The sequence below is a fragment of the Anoplophora glabripennis genome, unplaced genomic scaffold (genome assembly GCF_000390285.2).
Source record: "Anoplophora glabripennis isolate ALB-LARVAE unplaced genomic scaffold, Agla_2.0 scaffold617, whole genome shotgun sequence".
In the NCBI taxonomy this organism is placed as follows: domain Eukaryota; kingdom Metazoa; phylum Arthropoda; class Insecta; order Coleoptera; family Cerambycidae; genus Anoplophora; species Anoplophora glabripennis.
The window spans coordinates 12758-37051 of NW_019416694.1; the positions used below are offsets into that span (position 1 = coordinate 12758).

The 24294-nt window shown below is 32.5% G+C and overlaps 1 protein-coding gene across 8 annotated transcripts in view; it reads right to left on the minus strand.

Moving 5' to 3' along the window:
• The window catches only part of LOC108912242 (serine/arginine repetitive matrix protein 1-like), a 208775-nt gene that overhangs the window by 11704 nt on the left and 172777 nt on the right, over positions 1-24294 (minus strand). For 7 of the 8 annotated variants that reach the window (XM_018717428.1, XM_018717426.1, XM_018717427.1 and 4 more), the window contains 3 exons: positions 23549-23832; positions 20645-20844; positions 2130-2480 (listed from right to left, as the gene is read on the minus strand). In XM_018717428.1, coding sequence (XP_018572944.1) covers positions 2130-2480; positions 20645-20844; positions 23549-23832 — 835 coding nt within the window. The remainder of the gene's footprint in view (positions 1-2129; positions 2481-20644; positions 20845-23548; positions 23833-24294) is intronic. The other variant, XM_018717430.1, reaches the window with a different exon arrangement.

Consider the following 24294-nt stretch of genomic DNA (forward strand, 5'->3'; position numbering starts at 1 on the left):
TAATCTACAATTAATTGTAATGCACCAACCTTTTAGAGAAAAGTGAAAAAATTTTGATGTAGGTATATGGTCGTTGCAATTCTACATTCAAGCGTTCACTAAAGGCCCATTCAGAATGAGAACGACAGAAATCGCGTCGCATTACATAGGCAATACGTCGAGCGACACGTCGTTCGGCGCAGCATCGTTCAAAGTAAGCATTTGAAATACATTTAATTTCAATTTGGACACGATAATTTTGGAGAATTTCACCGTTTACATTTTATTATAACTTCATAACTGCAGGTTATTGTTAGTTATAACTTTACTCTTTGAACTATTCCATAGAGCATGTCTTGTTCGTTTTTCAGGAGCATTATCATCCTTCGCGTGCACATCAAAATCAAAACCTGACAATTCTCTCTAAATTAAACGAATTTGGTTTCTGTAACATAAAATTACTCGTCACTTAAAAATTAAAATAATGCGCTTATTTATCTGGCTGACGCTCTGTGAATATGTTATGGTTGTCTTGAAAGCGAAAAACTAAACGTAGAAAAAGTTGTAGATATCAAAATCGCTCGAAACGCTTTAATCGCCTTCCGTAGGGCCGTAGCCATAGGGCGTTTTCACATATACCGACACCGACACCGGCACGACATCAGCACAGCACCGATACCGACACAAAATCAGCGACGACGCGAGTGGAGTAGCCTGTCACGACACGATACCGATATGTCGGCGAGTCTGAAAACATGACCATTTATTTATATGAGATTACGCATCCACCGGCATCGTTGTCGTTGTGGTACCAGTGTCGTATCGGCCAGTGTGAAAACGGCCTAATTGCTGCGGAAACTGACGCTTCGCAACGTTGTAATTGCATGGATACAAAACTCAGCGCTCACTGATCGCTTCCTACTCGCTCACTGATCATTGTTTGTCAACGATATAGTTTTGGTACTAATAAGTGTCATTCACGTATCAGCATTCATATTTTTTGATCAGTACCTAAACATTGAAGACATAAAGACCAAAAAACATCTGAATTTTACAAAAATAAAGACAGGTAGTAATAGCATCATAGGAAAAATTAAGTTAAACAGTAAATAACGATCAACGAACATGATAATCAAAAGTCTCATTCAACAGGTCATTGATCAGTAGAACGTGGACTTTTGGTGAATAAAAAGAGACAGTTGGCACCATAAGCGGGTGAAATACCTACTAATGTTTTCCATCCATTCCTGTTTAGCGAAGTTGATTTAAGATTTACTAAGAAACTAATAGTAATCAATATATCATAGTATCATAGCCTGGCACAGAGCATTGGCCAGTAGCGTCCGTATTGGTGCACCCCACATAGCATTCAGAGACAATATACTCATCTTCATTATTAGATCACCGTTATAAATAGGTATTTAAGAAAACATAATAAATGTTTTGTATTGCTTATTAGTATTAAAAATACTAAACTCGATTTTGCTGTATGAGACTCTGTTCCAAGGCCTAGTATGAAATGAGGATCAGTGCGCCGTTGTGACCACACGCATTTAGTATGTGCGATGAGTAGTTATGATTACGTAGAAGAGTGCGTGACGCACAACTCGCAGTTGGCTGTGCGCCACTCACGTTCCATTAAACCAAATCAATGTTTATGGGAATGGTTTGTTAGGTTCTGCTTCATATGTGCGCATTGTCGACCATCAGCACTGTGCTTAGTTGAACTCACGGCGTGTAGAAGCTCCATAAATATATAATTTTATTAACTCGAAGATGCCTAAAGGCATCAAATCGAAATTATTCCCGAGCCTTGTGTTCGTTTCCAAACAATCATCTCTTCACCATTATTTTACATGCTCCCTTTGTATCTTGGTTGGACAAAAAATTATTTATAATTTTATTTTTCCGACTGTTACAGTTATTTTTTGCATCATCTCGAAAACTGACGTACATCTACCTCGTGCCTCGCCTAAACCGTAACTTTAGTAGCAAGTATAAATGCATTAATAATTATCGAAATACGTCTTATTTGTCTGGACGTGTTCGCTAAAGGCAATCATTAGAATACTAATTAGATCGTTTTTTTTTCTACGGTATGTTTGTCGCTCAAATTATGAATGGACCTTTACAGACGTCAAGTAGTATACCTTTATAGTAACCACCGCTGTGGTGGTTGCGGTCTCTCTCCGGCTCAACAGGACTATACACCCTAGGGGTATTGTTAATGGTAGACACAAAAGTGCTTTTTGGGGGGACGGGCTCAGTTCTGGTTGGTTGGGATTTAATGGTTACATTGAAAAAACTGGTTTTCGGAGGTTGTTCCTCCTCGTCGATCGTGGAGTTATTCGAAGACCGCGAGTCGCTGCCGAAATGGTGTTCCAGCCACTTGGAGGTCTCCACTTTCCTCGTCTCCTCTTCCTGATCGAAGTCTAACGGCCGTCGCGTTAGGGCGTCCTTTCTGTCTAGAGGCGAGGGAGTGACACCGCCGTTTTCCAGACCTAGAAAGAAGGATGGTGGTTAGTACACTTAGGATCGTTTTATTACACCAGGATGTAGAGGTTTAATAGTGTTTAGTAAAACAATGTTAGACACAGAAACGTGCAGTTTTGGATGGGATAGAGGATTGCATCCTTTGGTTGCGGTTTGCAGCTATGTATACATTTTAACGGCAATTAATACTATTATTTAATTATAATAGAGTAACCTTTCAGATTTCGCGTACGAAGTTATGTCCAAAATATCGAAATTTCTCCATATCTCAAAGTGGTTTTCAAAATAGAGTAGTTTTAACACAAATTTCTTTAAAATCGTTCTTCCTTGAATTTAGAAGTTTGTAGGGGCACTTTTTAAAGCTGGGCATTTATATCTATGACAAGAAATTGAAAATGACTTAGTTCTTAAAAATGCGTCAGTTTTATATTAGCAAGTAACCTCTCGTATTGGGTCTATTGCGTACTACGGTTGAGAAGCTATGAAACGTTTCATGGTTTATACATGTAACAATATTTATCAAAAATATTCAATCAATGGCTCAAGAAATTGGTTGAAATGATTATATTTATAAACTTTTAGAATTAAAAACGATCATGATAGATCACTATTCATAATTATAATTCATACCACACCAATTCAACTGCAATAAAAAACACATACCTATACATATGTGAGCTATTTGTTAAATCCTACATATACAGAGTGCTCATGATAAGTTTTGCCAAACTTTAGTGGCGTATTTTACCGATGAAAATAATCAAGTTTTGCTCTTTAAAAATTTCTGATAGGACGCTTCCCTACGGAGATACAGGGTATTAAAAGCTTCAAATATTTATATTAATTTTCCTGTAGTTTCTCTGGCATAAAATATTGAATGATAGGGGAATGCCATTTTTTTTAGAAGGGAATATTTTTTCATGGATATCTTATTCCAAAATATACTCCAGTGGTGTAGTTATTGGGGGAGTGGGAGATCTTTTTTGAACAAAAATCATACGCCACTGGCTTTTTAAACAATTTTAAATGTATTTAAAATATACAATCAATTTGTGGCAATAAAGTATTCTTGTAAAGTATTCGTAAAAATTACTGGTCCTTAGATAATTGGGAAATCAAATAAGAAGAGACTTAAGTAGGTACCTATGCTGCTATTTACCATACGAGTATTCTATTGATTGCTAAATGTGTAACAATAAATTCAATACCTAATATTTTTGAGACATTACTACTTACGAGGCATATCCACAACGTAAGAGTCCTCAATTTTTTCTCTCAAAAATATTGAGCATTGAATGTTACACATTTAGCAATCAATAGAAAATGATAAATAATAATCCTATTTGATTGTATCTAAAGACCAATTAATTTTACAAATACTTTAGAAGTATACTTTATTGCAACAAATTGATTGTACGTTTTAAAAATATTTCAAATTATTTAAAAAAACAGTGGCGTACGATTTTTTTTTCAAAAAGGGGCCCTACTCCTCCAATAACTAGGCCACTGAAGTGTATTTATATATGTATGTATATGTATATTAATAAGTTATCCATGAAAAAATAGTCCCTACTGAAAAATTTTCATCCTCCAAATTTTATCACTAAATATTTTTTGCCAGTGAAATTACAGGAAAAATCAAAATATTTGAAACTATTAGCACCCTGTATCTCCGTAGGAAATGGTCTTATCAAACATTTTTATAGGGCAAAAGTTGATTATTTTCATTGGTAGAATAAGTACGCCATTAAAGTTTGGCAAAACTTATCATTAACACCCTGTATAAATATTTATTTTTATTAAATCGGTTGACAAAATTCTAAAAGTTACTATTATCGAATCAATATGAAATTACTAAAAATCTCTAGAAGTGATCAATTAATTAGAATCAGTTTTATTACTTTTATAGTAATAAATATACAGAATGTCTCCTAGAAAATGGCTCCGCTATGTCTGGTACTATTTTAAAACAAACTTGGTGTCAATTGCTCCAAAAATACTACAAACTCTCATACAAGAGGACCACTTTTCATGGCCTACTTTAATGGTAGGCAATCGTTAAATAAATGTACCTATTTAATTTTTTTCATGTCATTGCGTTCATGGCACATTTGTTAATTTTATTGTAACGCTCAAAGTAATATTTCGTATATTTTTTGTAAATTTTTGGCAAATACTGCTTTATTTGTGGCATAGCATTGTTTTAGCATCTTAAGCCATGAAATTTTGACTTTTGAATTTTGAAAAAACTGAACATGCAGCAAAATTTGTTCCTCATTTGATAACTGAACAACAAAAAGAAAATCATGTGGACTCCTTGAACAATCCAATGACGATGAAACATTCATTATAACGTCATAACTGGAGACGAAAGCTGGATTTATGGCTACAGTTCAATCATAATGAATTTGTAAAGGATCTCCACGACCCAAGAAAGAACATCATTCTCGACAGTGTTTTTTTTTCGACTTTAATGGATTTCGGATGTAAGCGACTTAATTGTGGCGAGAAAACTCATGGTTTTTGCACCATGCCAATGCGTCCGCACACTCAGCTTTGTCAATTCGTCAACTTTATGCCAGAAATTAGATTATTGTCCTCCCTCATCCCCCTTACTCGCCAGACCTGTATCCTTGTGTTTTTTTCTTATTTTCGGAATTAAAATCAGTGCTGAAAAAACGCCGTTTTCAGAACTATTGATGACATCGGTAGTCCAATTAAATTGGCCTTTCAATCGCAATTTTGGTCAACTGGCCTGAATTTTTGATATAAGTTAGTTTGAGGTATAGGTATAATAACAATAAGTGACAGTAATTATTTTTCAACCCCCGGCCCGGTGTGAAAAAAAGATAAAATAAAGGGTTTTTTCTCAAAACTCAAAAGGATTAAGAGCTAGAAAAAAAAGTTTAAAAGTATAAATGGTGTAGAGCAATAAAATTCTATATAAAAATGGTCTATTGACTTTTTCTTGTACTATTAAAATTAACAGAGTTAGGGAGAGTAGAAGTTAAGGGATGATTTCAGAAATTTAAAAAAATCAACAAGCATAAAAATGAATTTCAAAATTTTTTTTTCAATCTATTCTAAAAAATGTAAACAATCTTTTCAGAGAAATAGACATATTTTTTAATTTTTAATAAAAAAATTTCATAAAGAAGACGTGATTTTCGCTATGAACTGATGCTGCTGCAAGGATTGTCTCCTCATGTGGGCACTCCTCAACGATTAGTAACAGAGGCGTTACTTGAAAGGGATAGATTGAGAAATATTTCCAACTAACAAAGTGTAACTTTCTTAACTTACCCCTTAAAATAAAAATTCCAATTAGGAATAAACCTCGCGACAAGCTTTTAAGTCGTATAAGATCATGAACATACTGATTATAGATAGTACGTGTCTATTTATCATATTTCTGCTGATGACACTTCTAGATAGCAGCCATATTCAATCCTTTTGTGGGTTTGGGGTTTACACAACATATGGGTTTTATGAATTCCTTGGTTTATTTTTTTCTTTTTAGTGCATTTTTTAGCTTGTTTTTAAAATATTGTTTCTTACTTTTCATATATTATTAAAGGGTAATTGTAAATATCAAAGCATTTATGGCCTTTAAGTGTAAGACTATTGTCTTAGATTCACAAAAGAGAATGTAACTTTTACCCGAAAACTTCACAAGCACAACCTTTTTAGATTTACAAAGATTTACCTCAGCATCCAAGTTCTAAAAAACAAAACATTGTTTTCTCTTCGCATTATTCAAAAGGTCAAGTAATGAACATGAAGATGGATTCGGATATCTTTAACCTATTGTGAATTGTGTAAGCCGATGCAAATAAAATACGCAAATAGTATTAACATGTTAAGATGGCTGTTCACGAAGCACATAATTGCCATATTACGTGATGCGTTATGCAAGCGCGCTAACCAACTTAACCATCGCTCGAATTCAGTTTATTATTCTCGTTTTGGAGTAAAACACCAATTCTATTTTCCATTAGTGACAATTTATATGCGTCTTGGTGGATTTATTGCAAATACTTTCTAATGTACCCTGCACTTAACCCGATTTAACCCTACTGCACCTGCAAATTTTTCACAGACTAGCCTTCTCCGAAGTTTCTAATACCCTTGACAATTAATTTTGATTATATCACTGCATGTGAATGGTTATTATGGGTAATATATTCTAACAAATAGACACATTTTGTAGGTAAGTGTACGAACACGTGTTTTATTATGCGGTAACTCGCAAAAATTCAAAAAATGATCCCTTAGTAACAAACGTTATCACAGAAAAGCGGAAAAACGAATTGGCTGTAAAATATTTTACTTCCCAGTATTATCCACCAACAAAGTGGGTATTATCCATCAAACTAAAAATTATTATTAAAATTTTCATATAATTTTGAATTAGTTAAGTTAATGCCATAAACATTATAGACCTCTCGATATGTAAATATTAGAATAGGCGAACACAAGAATTACATTAAAAAGCTAGAATTTAAAAATTGAAAGTTTACTATCATATCTGAAAAAATGGTCACATAATTATTATTCAATGGGGTTCGGAAAACTTTTGGAGAAAGAAAATAATACTGTTCGAAAAAATTAAAAAAAAACGCCATTTCATTTATTAAATAGTGAACGAAGTGTGTCAAATTATCTGTGAACTTAGATCCTCGTTGGCTACAAATATTAAAAAAAAAAAAGAAGAAAGTAAGAACTTAATAACAGAATATACAGGATGATTCTATTTATCCATTCCTAAATACTATATTTACGCAGGATCCTCTGATACTCCCCCATTATTTTTGCAATAATTTTAACATGGAATACATATATTTGTTTAATTAATTAACAAAGCAAAACTGTAACTTGTTTTGCTTTGTTTAATTTGATTAATTAAAAATATATGGTATGTATGGGTTGCATTTATTTTTTTTGTAAGATAGGTCCGAGTAGGTCAATATTTTGAAAAATACCTTTTATTATTGAGCATACAAAGTAACTGTTGAGTTGTTATGTTAAAAATAAATTACTTTAAAGGATTCTTTAAAATTGTCCATAGTTTGTTAAATTCTGATAAGACAAACATAACTTAAAAAAAAATTGTCGAGACAACATTTCTATGTGACTGGGTAGAGACTATAAAAAGTATATTTTCGACCTAAATTATATGTGAGATGACTTTTGTAATACTATGGCAATAACGCCCCCTGGCGATGAAGTTAGGAACTTAAATATATTTTAAATCAACTACCACATTTGGCTCTATTTATTAATAGATCTCTTACATCAAAATCGTAGCACTAATGGTGTGCGAAATTTAGCTGCTACTGATCGCACCCTGTGTACAGACATACAATTACATAAATAAAAAAGTTGGGTATACTTTTTATGCAACATATATTTTTCGTAGTAATTTGGCCTCCTGAACACGAATCTGGGGTCAGAATTGGCCCATCACGTCACAATTTTTTCCTAACCTCAAAAAACTTGTGAAAAATAGTGAAAATTGATGAAAATTTACTGGGAAAATTTGGAAAAAAATTTATTTCCACATCAAATAGTACATTTTTATGTAAAAGACTCTGCTGAATTCAAATCCACTGTCAGAATTGAGCTAGAACGTGTGGTTTTTTTTCTAACCTCAAAAAACCGAGCAGGAATCGCTATTTTCAAATTCTGAGCGGATTTTGACCAGATTTTGTATAAAGGGGTTTTTTGGGTCGCTGATTACGAATATGAATTCACATTGTAAAAATTCAAGATGGCTGATCCAATATGGCGGGTGTACTTTTTTGAAATCCACCGATTTCAGTAAAATTTGGCATCATAAGGATTGCTGGTTGATCTCACCTTCATTAATCACACATCTGGAGCCAGATTTTCATAAATCAAGGTAAAAGATTCCACTCCGTCTAAAAATGTGACTTCGCTTAAAAAAATGACTTAAGGACTCTACACATGTAATGATGTGTAGTGTGATGTGCTTGTTTCCATGGGACAAGACAAAAAAGTTTCTACTTTATTCTTTCATTTATTTAGTCGTGCATGGGCTTATGGTTTTCCAATCAGATTTTTTTAACTACTATGCAGTTTTCCTATGGCATTTAGATGCTTTTATTTCTTAATAATTTTAAAGTTCAAGGAAAAGGACACATTACTGCCACACAGCACATCACTGCATCTGCTTATGCCTTCAATCTAAAAATGTGACTTTGCCGAAAAAATGCCGCCTACTCGGCCTAAAATTATGACTCTGCCTACAAATTTTACCTTGATTTATGAAAATCTGGCTCCAGATGTGTGATTAATGAAGGTGAGATCAACCAGCAATCCTTATGATGCCAAATTTTACTGAAATCGGTGGATTTCAAAAAAGTACACCCGCCATATTGGATCAGCCATCTTGAATTTTTACAATGTGAATTCATATTCGTAATCAGCGACCCAAAAAACCCCTTTATACAAAATCTGGTCAAAATCCGCTCAGAATTTGAAAATAGCGATTCCTGCTCGGTTTTTTGAGGTCAGAAAAAAAACCACACGTTCTAGCTCAATTCTGACAGTGGATTTGAATTCAGCAGAGTCTTTTACATAAAAATGTACTATTTGATGTGGAAATAAATTTTTTCCCAAACTTTCCCATTAAATTTTCATCAATTTTCACTATTTTAAACAAGTTTTTTGAGGTTAGGAAAAAATTGTGACGTGATGGGCCAATTCTGACCCCAGATTCGTGTTCAGGAGGCCAAATTATTACGAAAAATATATGTCGCATAAAAGTATACCCAACTTTTTTTTGTGTGTGGCTGTGTTATGCAAGATTTATAAACATTACTAAGTAGTAGTCATTAGAATATTACTACAAAATATAATGCAAAATACAAATTGCAAAATATAATAACGCGCAACAAAATTTCTATAAAGCATTATATGTATGTATAACTCTACTATATATGACCTCTTCCGTTCAAACTAAGCCCTCAGTTACACTGACGCAGTTTATATAAAAAGATAAGCAGTACATATCAAAAAAATATATTAAAATTACAGTATATTGTCACTAATAATACCAATTTTTAATAAAATTCACATTTCTAGTAGTACCTACATTGAAAAACTTTAGTGATCCTGCCAAACTAGGATTATATGTATGTAACAAGTTTATTGCAGCCTGTAAAGGATTTGCTAAATGGTTGGATTTACTTAAAGACAGACTAAAATCTAAATTACATATAATAGTTTGAATGTAAGTAACACTCATAAATAATATGATTATTATAAATTTTAAAATTTTATCATTCCATTTGCATTAGTCGGTATAGGTATAGAATTTTTAAAGATGGATTTTTAAAATGGCGTCGATGTTAGGTTTTTATTTAAAAACCCCAGAACATGCTTTTTGTCCATTAAGTAGAACTTTATTTTATGAATTTCAACAAAGATATACATAACTGTCATAATATTATAATTAGGTACTCAAATTCAATATAAATTCCACACTTCCAAGTCAATCATAAAGGATACGAATTAAAAATTGATAAATTTTAATTGCCCGACAATTAATTCCACGAATTTGAGAACTACAGCAGTCGTAAATGTAAAATTGCGCTAAAATTTGTAGTTCATTTTAATCATAAACGGAAAATTATACCTATCTCCTGGTATTTTGAATACATTTTTCCCAAATACAGTATACCGTATTTACCGAATTCTAAAACTGTCACCATATTTTCAATTATATCATTAGTATCCTTAATATTTTGAAAAATAATTGTGAGCAAGAAAAAATTACCCGGAATATTTCACGAAGCATAATGACAGTAACCAAGAATCACTAAAATTATTTAAGTATTTATTTAATAAAATATGATTCATGGATTATAAAAAAAACGTATTTATTTTTATATTGTGAGCGACATTGATAATATTTTTGATAAAATAAAACTACAAAATACACCAATCAGAGTGAATTACGTCACATCTATGTAAATTTTGTGTCATTTGTACTCAACTATTAGTCCAGACGGTATCTGTTTCAAAAAGTCATATTTGGGTGAATCGTATATCCACGGGATTTTTCGCTTTTTGGCTTGATTGAATGAAAATTTTTTTATGCGCATAAAAAAAACATGGGCTTAACTTTTGGCGGCACAATATGTTAAAAAATTCGAGAAATGTCATATTTTTCTTCTTATTTAATTATTAATCCAGATTTTGAAAAAAAATTGCGGCCGCTTCGGCCTGCTTGAAATTGAATCGGCGAGTTCAAAGCCGCGATGCGCTTAAAATTTTTTAATATCTCACCTTCTAGAAGTCCAATTTTGGTGTTTTTTTTTAGATATAGAACAAGGTTTCACAAATGCAAATAGCTTTAATTTGTCTAGAATTCATGTGTTGATTCTAGGAGAGTTTCTTGCCTCAAACAAAGACTTTTGTTCGACAGATTTTAGAAATGTCAAAACTTCTATGTAAGTACATTAATTGGTGCTGAAATACAAAGAAAACTTCTGCGACATATTTTTGAAAAAACTCATATTGACTGATGAAGATTTCATGGAAGTTGAAGAAGAGACGAGACCAGCTGCTTTTGGCGAACGAACGTTTGAATTTAGTCGGTGCAAAACCAATGATGCAACTCTGATCACGTTAATAAATGAGAGGAAAATTAAAAAATGTGCGGTCTAATGTTTTGCAAAAACTATCCTATGATAGCAGGATCGCCTGATGGAATCTGTGAAGACAGTATGATTGAAATTAAGTGAATCCTGCAACACAAATATATTAGCACCTTATGTTTACATAGATGTGACGTCACGTAGACGCCATGATACCAGCGATCGTTTTTGCGTGAAATTTAGACTTAAAATTAAAATGTCAATATTTTTCTACTAAACCTGATATTTTCTACAGAAATAAGATAAATTTTGGAGATAGTAAATACTTCCGAACATCATAGAACAGTTTTTCCAAATGCTGATTTGTTACTGCTGTCACATTAATTGTTTAGTCGACACGAACTTCCATCGAATTTGTTGTGCTAAAAGTATTTTAAAATGTTTCCATTTTCGTAAGCAAGATCAAATTAGAAAATTCAAGAATTCCAAAAAATTTTAATTGTATGGGAAGCAATTTATTCAGTTTTATGATAAAAAGTCACATTCACAACAGACGATATCATCCTAAGTATCAAAAGTATAATTACATCTAGAGTACCTTGCCAAGAGGAACATTTCGACAATTGTTTTTTGTTCATTTCGTAATTTTTAAAACACTACATTGATTGATTTACTACAAAATAAAGCTTAATGAAAACCTGTCTAACTGCTAGGATTTCTCTGCTCATTCATGAAAAAATCTTCATTGATTAAATAACGTTGCAGGTTAAGTAAGCCTTAAGTGGAAGTTCCGACGATATTTTTTGACAAATTTCTTCTGTCGTGACTTGACCGTGTCATATTCCGTTTTGTGGTTTTACGCGCTTTGCATTGGCGACTTTTATCCGCGTTGCGTAACAACGGCAAAACTACTGAGGTATTCTAGCGTGATGAGATAATTTAAATAAAATTCAACCGTCAAGGCTGGCAGTTTATAACCAAATAGAAATTAAATGTTCTTAGAACCCGTAATATCAATTTATAGTTAACTTCGAATCGTGAATGAATGGTTTTCATTAACAATAAGTTTCATCTAAAAAAAAAACAGGAGTCATAGAGGAAATATGCGGTTTGCTGTTTTTTTTTTACTCAAGAGTAAGCGCATTAGACCATAAAGAGGTATTTTAGTATCTTCCCGCAATTATTCAGTTTTACTATTACACCCTTTCATTAAAGTGATTCACATTGTGAAACTGTCTTAATAAACATAGGTACTATTTTGGTTTAATGACTAGGTACTTACGTGGTACTTATATTATTAAGCGATTGAGTGTACTACTATTTCGCATTTTAAATATACAGGGTGTTACAAAAAGCAGGTTAATCAGTGATTCTTTTGTGGAAATACATAATAGGACTTGCCTTGTCGTTTTCTATTGAAACGCTTCTGTTTCCAGTTGCAAGGTGTCTTTGCAATTAAAACGAAGAATTTCACTAATAATTCGATTGTTTTTTAAGGCATTAAGTGAAATTGTGACAGACTTTTACTCTATACTGAAAATCTTATGTATAAGTTTGGAAAAAATGTGATTTTACTTTATATTGACCCACCTTCCATTCATCTTTTTTTTAGACACATTTATAGTTCTAGGAAATTTTTTAGAATAGCTATTTCTTTATTTTATTTTTTACAGTCCGCGAAATCTTTATTTAGAGCTTGATTTACAAGATATTGTAATTTTTTTTGGACATGTGATATTAATCCTCTGAAGAGGTTTTTGCGGATGATAAATTCCAGCAGAATATCTTTAAAAATATAGTTTTACGAGATGAACTAAGATTGATAAATAACTAACGGCCACATTAACATTGAGGTGAACAAAAACATGTAAATTAATTTAATACCTACACCCTGTTGTTTAATTATGTTAATTCAATATATGTTTTATTTGTTTATGCATACATACCTGGCATAAATTTTTAATATTAATTACTTATGTTTGTCTTGTTTTTTTTTAATTATTAAATTTTTTCAAATTAAATTAGTGAACATTTAGTAAAAATCTTGCCAAAATTAAATTCATTCTGCGAAAAATAAACATTTTTTTCAACGATATCAAGCTCTAATTCTAGTCCAAAAAAAAAGAACACGTCACGTATCCGAAAGTTACAATATCTCTTAAATGAAAATTTTGCAAGGATATGAGGAATTGTCTGGTCAAGAAAATAATATCCTTAAATAAGTACTACTATACTCTATTTTTAAACTAGGAGGAGCGTTTTGAATATTGCGCGCCAAAATGTTGGTTTCTTATTTGTTAATTTTGAGCCCACTTTACACTGCTAATAAATTTTACATTTTGACATTTGTTGTCATTTTGCCTCTTAGTTATCATCAGTTTGTTGTCATTGTGTTTTTACCTGCTTTTCTATCTATTTATTATCCCAGTTACGTATAAATCAGTTCTTATCAGAACTAAACAACTTATTATATTGTTTGTCATCCGTTTTTTCCAATTTTCCATTGGATATGGATGATGCTGTGCCGACCACGAGTAAGGCAGGCGCGGGAATTACATCGCCGTCGCCCCCAAGGAAACGAAAACAACTCAGTTTGGGGCATTTATCTCTGGCAGAAAAACAAGCTATATTGAATTTGTACAAGAAAAGCCTAGATGATGAACCTACTCTTAAAACTGTCTAACTTGTATCCAAAATAGCGATGACATTAGGTAAATTTATATTAACATTATCTTCTGCTGAACTAACTATATTACACATTATACTTTTTTAGGTGTTGCAAAATCAACAGTATATCGAGCCATAAAACAATATAAATCTACTGGAAGGGTATCTACTTCCAAACACTGTGGTGGACGACCTGGGATTGTTACATGTTTGGATGAAGCAATGAAGAATTCCATAAGGCGTATAGTACACAGCTTTTTCTTTAAAAATGAGATGCCCACTTTGGACAAAATATTAACCGAAATAAAAGTCGTCAGGATTTGCCACAGATGTCCCGTTCGTCATTATACAAATTTATGAAACAAATTAATTTCAAGTAAGGTTGAAAACATATCTCCGAGCAAGTATAATTGCAATAAAAACATTTTATTTTTTTTGCAGATACTTAAAAACGAAGTCGTAAAAGTGTGTTGATAGAACATGATGATATAGTGAGACGGAGACTTGACTACTTGATATCAATTAAAAAGTTTAGATCTGAAGGTAGACCTATTTATTATTTAGATGAAACATGGTTAAATGAAGGTCATACAAAAGAAAGGGTATGGGTTGATACTAATATTAAAAATAAACACTCAATGAAGGGCTGTCTATGGGATTAAAAAAACGTCCGGTAAAGGAAAGCGTCATATCATCTTACACGCTGGCTCAGAGGAAGGATTTGTTGAAGATTCGATATTGGTTTTCGAAGGCAAGAAGAGTGGGGATTATCACGAGTACATGAATGCAAATGCATTTGAAAAGTGGTTTTCTGAATTTTTGAAAAAAATATCAGGTAATTCTGTTATTGTAATGGACAATGCAAAAAAATAAAATAAAGTTGCCTTACGATTACCGCCATATCATTGTGAATTAAACCCTATAGAATTGATTTGGGCATAGGTGAAGAATGAAGTGGCAAGCAAAAATAAAACATATAAATTGAAGGGCGTAATAGAACTACTAATAGAGGCTCTTAGGCTCTTAACAAATATAAACTGGAAAAAATGTGTAGAACATGTGTTTAAGGAAGAAGTAAAAATGGGAACACTTGACGAAATTATGGACGATCTCATTGAACCTTTAATCATATCAATTAATAATAGCGAGAGTGATATGGATACTGACTCATCAAATAATTCAGAAAATTGTTAAATACTTGATTTTTCCTTCATTTTTACCAATAATATAAATTATAAAAACTTATTTTGTTACTTTGAACACCTGCAGATGATATATTACGAACGAAGTTCAGTTATCAGTTATTTGTCAATTATCCGGTAACTTAATAAACGTAGTTCGTAGAAGTGCAACAATTCAAAGTAACAAAAACACCATTGTATGATTACTCCAATGCTAAGTGTAGTAAAAATGTGAATCAATAAAAAAAATTTTAAAAAGTGAAAACTGAAATCAATCATTTATATATGTTTGGTTTGTAGTATATTATTTCATTCATATTCAGATTTTCAATGTTATGTAGTAAGTACTTACCTACCTACTTTAAAAATTTATATATAAAAGTTAAATAAACCTAGAATTAGATATTTATGCATTGCACATTATTTTGAGTAACCCCATTTAAAAGCAATGAACGCTTATTGTACTCAAAATGAGGTTAAACACTTGCAGTGAGTATATACTTGATAGTCTGATGCTATCTGGGGTAGTTTTTAGTAACTTTTGCAGTGTAAATCTGTCTTTGGCATTCACTCCTTTTAGTTTAAAAATAGACTATAGTATTCATCGTTTGCACAACAAAAAAAAATATCTCGTCGCAAATTCAAAGTGCAAAATTAAAATTTCAATAAAATATCTTACAAAACAACTAAAGTATTATTAAAAACCTTTTTTAAGTAATTTTGATGCAATTTTGAAAGAGAAGCACTAAATGAAAAGTGGCATTAAAAAAGTCCCATTTCTTTAACACAAGGAATCTGTAATTACACGGCTTAAGGCTGGTGTTTTATAGAAAAATTGCACTTTTAGTAGAACAATGATAAAACAAGTAGATCCATCTAGGAAGCGTAACACCAAACTAGAGCAACTTCCTTTATTTTTTTGCATTGAAAGATTACGGAGAACATGTAAACATCAGAACATGTATCTTTCTTGTTTTGTCTAGCAAATTTGTAAAAAAACACTAAATAAATGTGATTAATGCAAGTGTTGCCTAAAAGCATTCTGCGGGGTGTGATTATATTTATAGTGCCATATGCGATATTTTGTATGTTCAACTTGCGTGCAAAATTTAGAACACGTGAGATAAACATACGAGGTAAAAATATGCTTTTTTCCTTTACTTATATCCTGAAATACACTTACATAACTGGTACAGTGACCAGATATTGTTTCTAACTTGCTTAGATTTTCTAAAATGTTGGACAAAAATTCTGCATATAAGCCCACTTCTTAACCTACTTTTTGTGTTCGATTTTTGATGAATTGTTACATTTTAAAATAAATTACTCCAACTCTTATATGTTTTTACTATTTTTAATAGAAATAAGCATGAATTTGCACTGAAATTCACTGCAATGAATGCACTGAAAATTTGTTTTGGCTCAACCGATTAGGTATTTTCATCTTCACATATTAAATGGTTTATTAAATGTACAAAAGTACAAAATGTACAAGATTACATGCTTGTGTAATTTTACACGGATATATGTATGGGGCCAGTAATCTAGTGTAATTTTGCGTAAAATTTTTATGATAGAACATTGAATTGAACCAACTTCTTGCGGAATTATTTGTTCGAATTTTCAGACAACGTCTGCGGTTATTTCAAGAAACAATACGTCATTAGTTTCAATGTATTGTTTTATTGAAACCATCGGTGGTCAATTTACGTCAACCGGAAAGAATTAAAGACAAAGACATTTCAAAGGTTACCGAGTAATGTCTTCTTCATTTATTACGTTGCTGCAATTGAAGGTTGGGTTGGTTCATTCAGTAAGAAATTTTTCTGTTGTGTCTTAAAAATCTTTAATACAAATTACACATTAGAAAGTTGGTAGATTTTTATTTTGTTTTGGAATTTTTACATTAATTTAATACTACTAGTTGGTACCATTCTTAGTTCGTCATTCGGTTGATAATATTTCTGAATAGAAGGGTCTCTTATGTATGTCGAAGACACTTGGGGGAGACATAGGGGTTGGTTTGCTCAGTTGTCTCCATCGAAATAATAAACCGATGACTTGACACTATTTATTACAAATTCAAACACTAAAGTATGAGAGCAATTATACAAGGTATAAAATAGGAAATAACGGTCCGCCACTGTCAAGCCTTAGCAAACTGTTCACTTTTCTATTAAAACAATAATAACTATAATAAAAGCCACTCGGCTATGGCTGTCTCCTCAATTGAATGACGCGGTTTCTTTCCGGGCTTTCAGTTTTGTTATATTCACAGGGGTTTTCCCTTGTGCGTTCCTCTATCCTATCTTTCGAGGCACGAACCAGAAGTCTTGAAGCCTAGTTCCTGCTCGGTTGTGTCTCGTGTTACCGGTGAAATTAGTAGAATAAAGTTTTCCATGCTACTTAGAGTTTTTCTCCTCACTTGAAGACCAAACCACTATAGTTCTAAATTTACTGCTATCTGTACAAGGCGTTAGTTACACCCTGTTGTACTTCAGTAAGTCACAACATATTTTTTTGTCTAATGACTATAGCTAAAGCGAGTTAAAAATCTAAAAGGCAGTTCAATTTTACACAGAAAATGTACTATTGTTTAATTCATCTAATATCGGTTTTTGAGTTATTTGCATTTTAAACGTTCAATATATTTTGCTTCTATAGAATTTTTATTCTTTTAAATTACAAGTGTGCGGGATAACAACAACAAATAACAATCAGTAACAGAAAAAAAAAGAAAACTTCAGAGTAAATACTCAATATGTCCGCTCTCCACATCAGTACACTTTGCAATACGCGTTCTTAAAGATCTTTTACATAAAATGTGTCGATTATTTTTAATCGCATTTACAGCTTTTTGTATGTTTTGTCGTAACTCCTCAACGGAATTAATATTTTCTTTGTAAGCCATTCCTTCATTTGTGGCCGTATTGAGAAGTTCAAAGAGCTTAAATCGGGATTTCTAGGTGGCCAAATAAATTCACTTCCATGGCCAATAAGGCATGTTAAGCTCAAGCATCATATTTTGATGTGTAGTATCTCTAGTTTAAAGATTTCGCATTATTGATAAATCACCCTGTATAATCGAAATCGTAAAATAAGAGTCATTAGGTATGCATTAATAAATAAACTAAAGGTATCGCTAAATCATGGCTTATATACGCATGTAGGTATATTAAATAAAAGTTGCAATTGTTTATTTTTATTTAGAGAATCTTATTTTTTAGATCTGAAGGATATATTATTTTTAATGAAAATATAATGTGTACGTTTTTTTTTCTAAATATAAAAAAAAATAAAATCATAAAATTATACACATATATTTTCAAAAAAATAATGACAGTAAATCAATCTGCTATCCTAAAAAGTATCGATTTTGAGTTTCTTCAAGTCTCACTAGTTATCTAGATTGACCGATTATACAGGGTGTTTCATAATTGGATGTCAATATTGAAGGGTGTTAATCTGTGCGTGATTTTAAGACAAAAAGTTCATATAAACATAGGTCCGTTTTCGCTTTATTTTTGATATACAGGGTGATGAATATCTGTTTGTAAAATTGTTTTTTTTTAATAACTCCGAAACTAAATTAGATAGTTTTATAAAACTTAGTATGTGTAAACTAGGTGCAGAGACACGTCTTTTGCATAATAAACGAATTTTCATTTTTAACCAGTGGCGTCCCAATTAACTTCAACCTCATTATTTTGAATGAAAAAAATGATACGCCACTGCATTTTTGAAAAACAAAAATTATTGTATAAATGGTGCTTTATTTTGTAATAAAAAAGATCTCTTGAGTTTTTTTCTTATCTTGCACTGTTTTTTAGTAAAAAAATAAAGAACAACATACTAACCCACATTGAGCCAAACAGAAAGCATGATATAAAGATTACCTAGTAGGCTGTGGTTGTTGATTACTGTTGTGATTTATTAATTTTGACAGTTCAGTTCATTCAACTCAATTTTGATACTTAAAATACCTGTACAGTGTTATTTGATAATGGTTGAGTTTACTAATCAAGAGTTGGCAGACATTCATTACATGTATGGCTTGGCTGATGGCAGAGCGCCAGAGGCTAAACGATTATATCAAGAGCGTTTCCCGAATAGAGTCACACCAGATAGACGAACATTCTCAAACATACATAGAACGTTGGCTGAAACAGGTACTTTTAAGCCAAATAATCAATTAAAAGGTGCCCATCGGACTACTAGAACTCCAGAAGTTGAAGAAGCAGTTTTAAATTCAATTGATGAAAATCCTAATATTAGCACTAGACAAATTGGAAATAACTTGAATATCTCGCACATTCTAGTTTGGAGAATTCTTCACGATTTTCTGTTATACCCGTATCATATTCAACGGGTCCAAGCCTTACTTCCTCGAGATTTTCCTTTGCGAATCAACTTTTGTCAATGGTTTTTGGAGAAAATTGCGCAAAATCCCTTGTTTGACTGTGAAATAATGTTTACAGACGAAGCTAACTTCTCTAGAAACGCTATAAGAAATTTCCATAACAATCATGTTTGGGCCGAAGAAAACCCGCATGCAATTGTGAACTTTAACAATCAAGAACAATTTTCCGTGAATGTTTGGGTTGGAATTGTTGAAAATCACTTAATTGGACCTTTTTTTCTGCCACAAAGGCTAGACGGCCGTACATATCGTCGGTTTCTAGAGGAGGATTTGCCCGTATTACTTGAAGAAGTGCCACTTTTAACTAGAAATAGAATGTGGTTCATGCATGATGGTGCACCAGCTCATTTCCATCGAGAAGCAAGAGAATATTTAAATCGCACATTTCATGACCGATGGGTAGGCCGTGGTGGACCCCAACAATGGCCCCCCAGGTCCCCAGATTTGAATAGTGCGGACTTCTTCTTATGGGGGCATCTGAAAACTCTGGTTTACAACACTCCGGTTAACACTGTAGAAGACCTGAGGAATCGCATAAGAGCTTCCTGTGATGTAATAAGGAACACTGACAACATTTTTCAAAGAGTCCGCACTAATATGAGAAGAAGAGCTGAAGCATGTATCCTTGCAGGTGGAGGGCATTTTCAACAACTGATGTAATTGTTTGTTTTTTTCGTTTCACAAAATTGTTATTTGTTGATCGTCAATCGTAATTATTAATAATATTATACAATAATGTGTATAAGTTATCTAGTAAAAGAATTATTTCCATAAAATGTGTAAAAAGTACTTCATTCCACGTACAGATAATTATTGTTGTTCTTTATTTTTTTACTAAAAAACAGTGCAAGATAAGAAAAAAACTCAAGAGATCTTTTTTATTACAAAATAAAGCACCATTTATACAATAATTTTTGTTTTTCAAAAATGCAGTGGCGTATCATTTTTTTCATTCAAAATAATGAGGTTGAAGTTAATTGGGACGCCACTGGTTAAAAATGAAAATTCGTTTATTATGCAAAAGACGTGTCTCTGCACCTAGTTTACACATACTAAGTTTTATAAAACTATCTAATTTAGTTTCGGAGTTATTAAAAAAAAACAATTTTACAAACAGATATTCATCACCCTGTATATCAAAAATAAAGCGAAAACGGACCTATGTTTATATGAACTTTTTGTCTTAAAATCACGCACAGATTAACACCCTTCAATATTGACATCCAATTATGAAGCACCCTGTATTCACCTTTACACTGATTTAATTAAAAAAAGATTACCTCTGTATCTGTGCGGCTGCTGTCTGTTGTTAACCCTTCTTTTGGCCCTAGTCGAGAGAGATTCGAAAAAATCTGGCTCATCCACCCCATCCCCGCGGCGCTCCACTTCCATAGTTTCCGTTTTGAACCTCATTTCGTGTCCTATATTTACACCGTCAGCTACGTAATCGACATCTTCTTGGTCTCTGGTTTTCAGATACCTGAAAATATCCGTCAGTTTGGTTTATATAAACGTAAAAGTCGTTGTCGTCAAATAGCTGCTACCGTGACCGTTACATGGACTTTAATAACCTTAACAACAAGAAAAACTTTGATCTTTAAATTATAATTGGTCTCTAATTAATGTAGACCATAAGCTAAGGTCATGTACAAGGTGCGATGTATTGAATATAACTTTTCAGTGTTGCCGCATAATGTCTTCAATTGTTAGTTTTTTAATCACAGATGTTAACAAGCGCTAACAGTGACAGACTTCTAGATACTGAAAGTACAATACATTTTTAAGAATGCATTTTGTTACCTTAAAAGATCAACAGAACTGAAAATGGAGAATAGAACGTGTAATGCATACAAATATACTTGCATTGTTACATTATAGAAGGTATGAGAATTATGGACGTAGTTATTTCTTACAATTTGCAAATAATGTAACAATACATATGGCACTGCAATTGGAATAACTCTGTTTTAGGTAAAAATCCATAACAAACTACAGAATGAACGCAAGAAAATAAAAACTTCACAGAATTTAAAATTAAATCAGAGTTTGCTAGTCTATCCTTACAACAATCTGAAACTTAAAATAAATTTCAATTTTTTTTTTTAGTTAATAAAATGTTTTACAATTTAACTGTTTCTTGTGATATGTAAGAAATTAAAATTATAATCTTGAATGCAAATACTGTTGGTAGCTAAATGTCTTCAGTTCATTCAATGGTAAAGTCCTCTTTCAATTTAATATTTTATTATGCCGCTTTATGTGAGCAAAAAAATGCAACTTCATTTTTCTCGAAAATAGTACATGCTACCGAATTTCGACAAGGATACCTTTTTTGTAGTATGCTTTAGAGTTTACAGAACCGTTTAGAAATATAATAAATTTTGACTTTTAACATATTTTTTTTTTAATTGTTCCCATCCAATTACCTGTATCGGTGACACTGCTTTTCAGAAAGAAGCCGTTTGCACATTATTTTTAACGCACAGTTGATGTTTACTCGTATACAAATTTTGACATTTTTATCTTTAGCCGATTTAAAGATAATTAAGGAAAATCATATGGCTAGTAACAACTTGAACACACTGTATCTCGAAAACAAGGCATCTAAGAAAAAAAGTTACATGAACTATCCCCATTATTTTACCATGAGGAACTCGCACACACGTTTTTTGAAACATGAACGGGACACCCTGTATAATAGTATAAATATATACAGTGTGTTCGCAGATGGGGATCCGCACTCTTGTAAACTCTTTTATAGTGGATTTCTCGAGAAAAAGTTGTTCTTGATAAAAAGTTTTCTTATCTTTGGAAATGATGGGCAGTAATCAAATATTAAATAAAACATTCAGGGCGTCTAAAAAAATTTAAAATGTTCAATTTTCCCTAAGCAGAGTGCTTTTAATTTTTGTTTTCGTTAAAAACTGTAACAAAGTTGTTCGAGAGTTCAAAAAATACTTAAATGTAGGGTTTAGTCAAAAAAGAATAGTCACATTTTGCAAATAATAAGACGCGATTTTTAGCTATCTTACTTAACGCAGACAGAAATTGTAAAAAATAAGTAAACCTTTATTTTAAATTTAATATTATATAAAAATAGCTTGGTAGAACAATTTCCGGGTTGATTGCCACTTCGTCGGTTTAGGTTTTTTTGATATTTCAAAAAGATATCGCCCGTTTCAAAAACTCGAAAACGAATTACTTCCGAGGAAGAGAGCTTGAGTTCTCTAACAACTTTGTTAGATACACGTTTTAGCGAAAACGAAAGACACTTCGCTTAGGGCAAATTTGACATTTTGAAATATTTTGGACGCCCTGTATGTTTTATTATATATTTGATTACTGCCCATGGCTTTCCAAGATAAGCAAAACTTTTTATCGAGAATAACTCTTTCTCGAAAAATCAACAATAAAAAAGTTTCCAAGAGAGCGGTACCCCTTCCGGGGACACACTGCACATGGTGTTTCATTAAGATCCCGATACAATGGAAGATTCCTGAGGCCAGGTTAGAATGAATGAGCCAAACCTGTTTTAATTTGTGTTTTTAAGTGTACAGCATGTTATAGTTAAAAACAACGAATTTAGGCAATATTTTAAGAATTAAAACTTACGCATTTTGAAGAAAGTGTAAAAAAAATCAGTAAAAATAGAATACTAGTTGGGTTTCAAGATCAGATTTACGAATACGAATAATTTTTATTATTAATTTAGCCTATTCAAATTATTAAGTTCGACACGGTCATGAATACTCGAATGCATACTAACATAAAGCGTTGCTTGGAACAAAGTGACATACTAATCTGTAAGTGCTATGGAATCATGACTAATATCGCAATAGTCGGAATAAGCTTTTCAAGCATAGCGCCTACATATTAGTAAGTCACTTTGTGTCAATAGTCAATGTTCCAGTAGACATAAAGTCATAATGCATATGGCATATGATCTACAGGATATATCATTCACGTTCAACGCATGAGCAGATATACAATCCGATCCTCTCACCTACGGCATACTGGTGAGGACTAATAAGTTCGAAACTGATCTGTGTCTGATGACTCTCTTGATGAAGGACCTTAGCTATTTACTAGATACTGACGGTGTAATTCATCGCCAATCGGAGAATACAGCACTTGTGGTAGTTGTTTTAAACAGAATCATTAATTGAAGATGTGCTAGAATTTACCTTTCCGAACTTTCCTTCTGAAGGTCCTGATCGGGAGAACCCTCCGGCAGCTCGTCGTCCCTGACCTCCTCGTGTTCGGTGGTGCGTTGAGTTTCGGTGACAATTTTTCCATCCGGGAGTACCGAACTGAGTTCTCTAGTCTCCTCGGTGTCGGTTACTTTATTACTTTTCTGCGATTCGTGAACTACCCTCGGACCCGTAGAGACTAACGTGCGGCCCGTCTCGCTAGACCGCAGCACCTTGCGTAAGTCTGAAGAGCCAGTTTGGACTGCAGCTAGGAACTCCTGCAAAAGAAGATGGTTATTAGCTGACATTTTAGGTCTAGAGATTAATTTAGAGATAAAGGAAATGATGGGAGCAAAAGTTAAATCATGGGCCGGCCATACACCAGCGCATTATTTAAAGGGTTTGTTCCTGCCCCCCTACGCCCAAAAAAAAATCCGCCTGTTTCTGAGTTTTAGTTGTGGATTTAGTCTATCCTACCAGTTAAAAAAGTCAATAATCTTCATCCGTTGATTCAAATTTGCGTTTATCAATATCTATTGAGCATATTGCAGCTTTAACACATGTTAATATTCTGTAGAAATATCAACATAATATTCCTTTTTAAACTTTTTCTACGGATCATTATGACCTTGGATGTAATTTTTTATAAATAAATATATTATTTAAATCCTAGTAAATTTCTAGTTCTGTTACAAACGCCGACAATACTGTTCTGCTTCTCTATGCTGAGGCTTAAATAT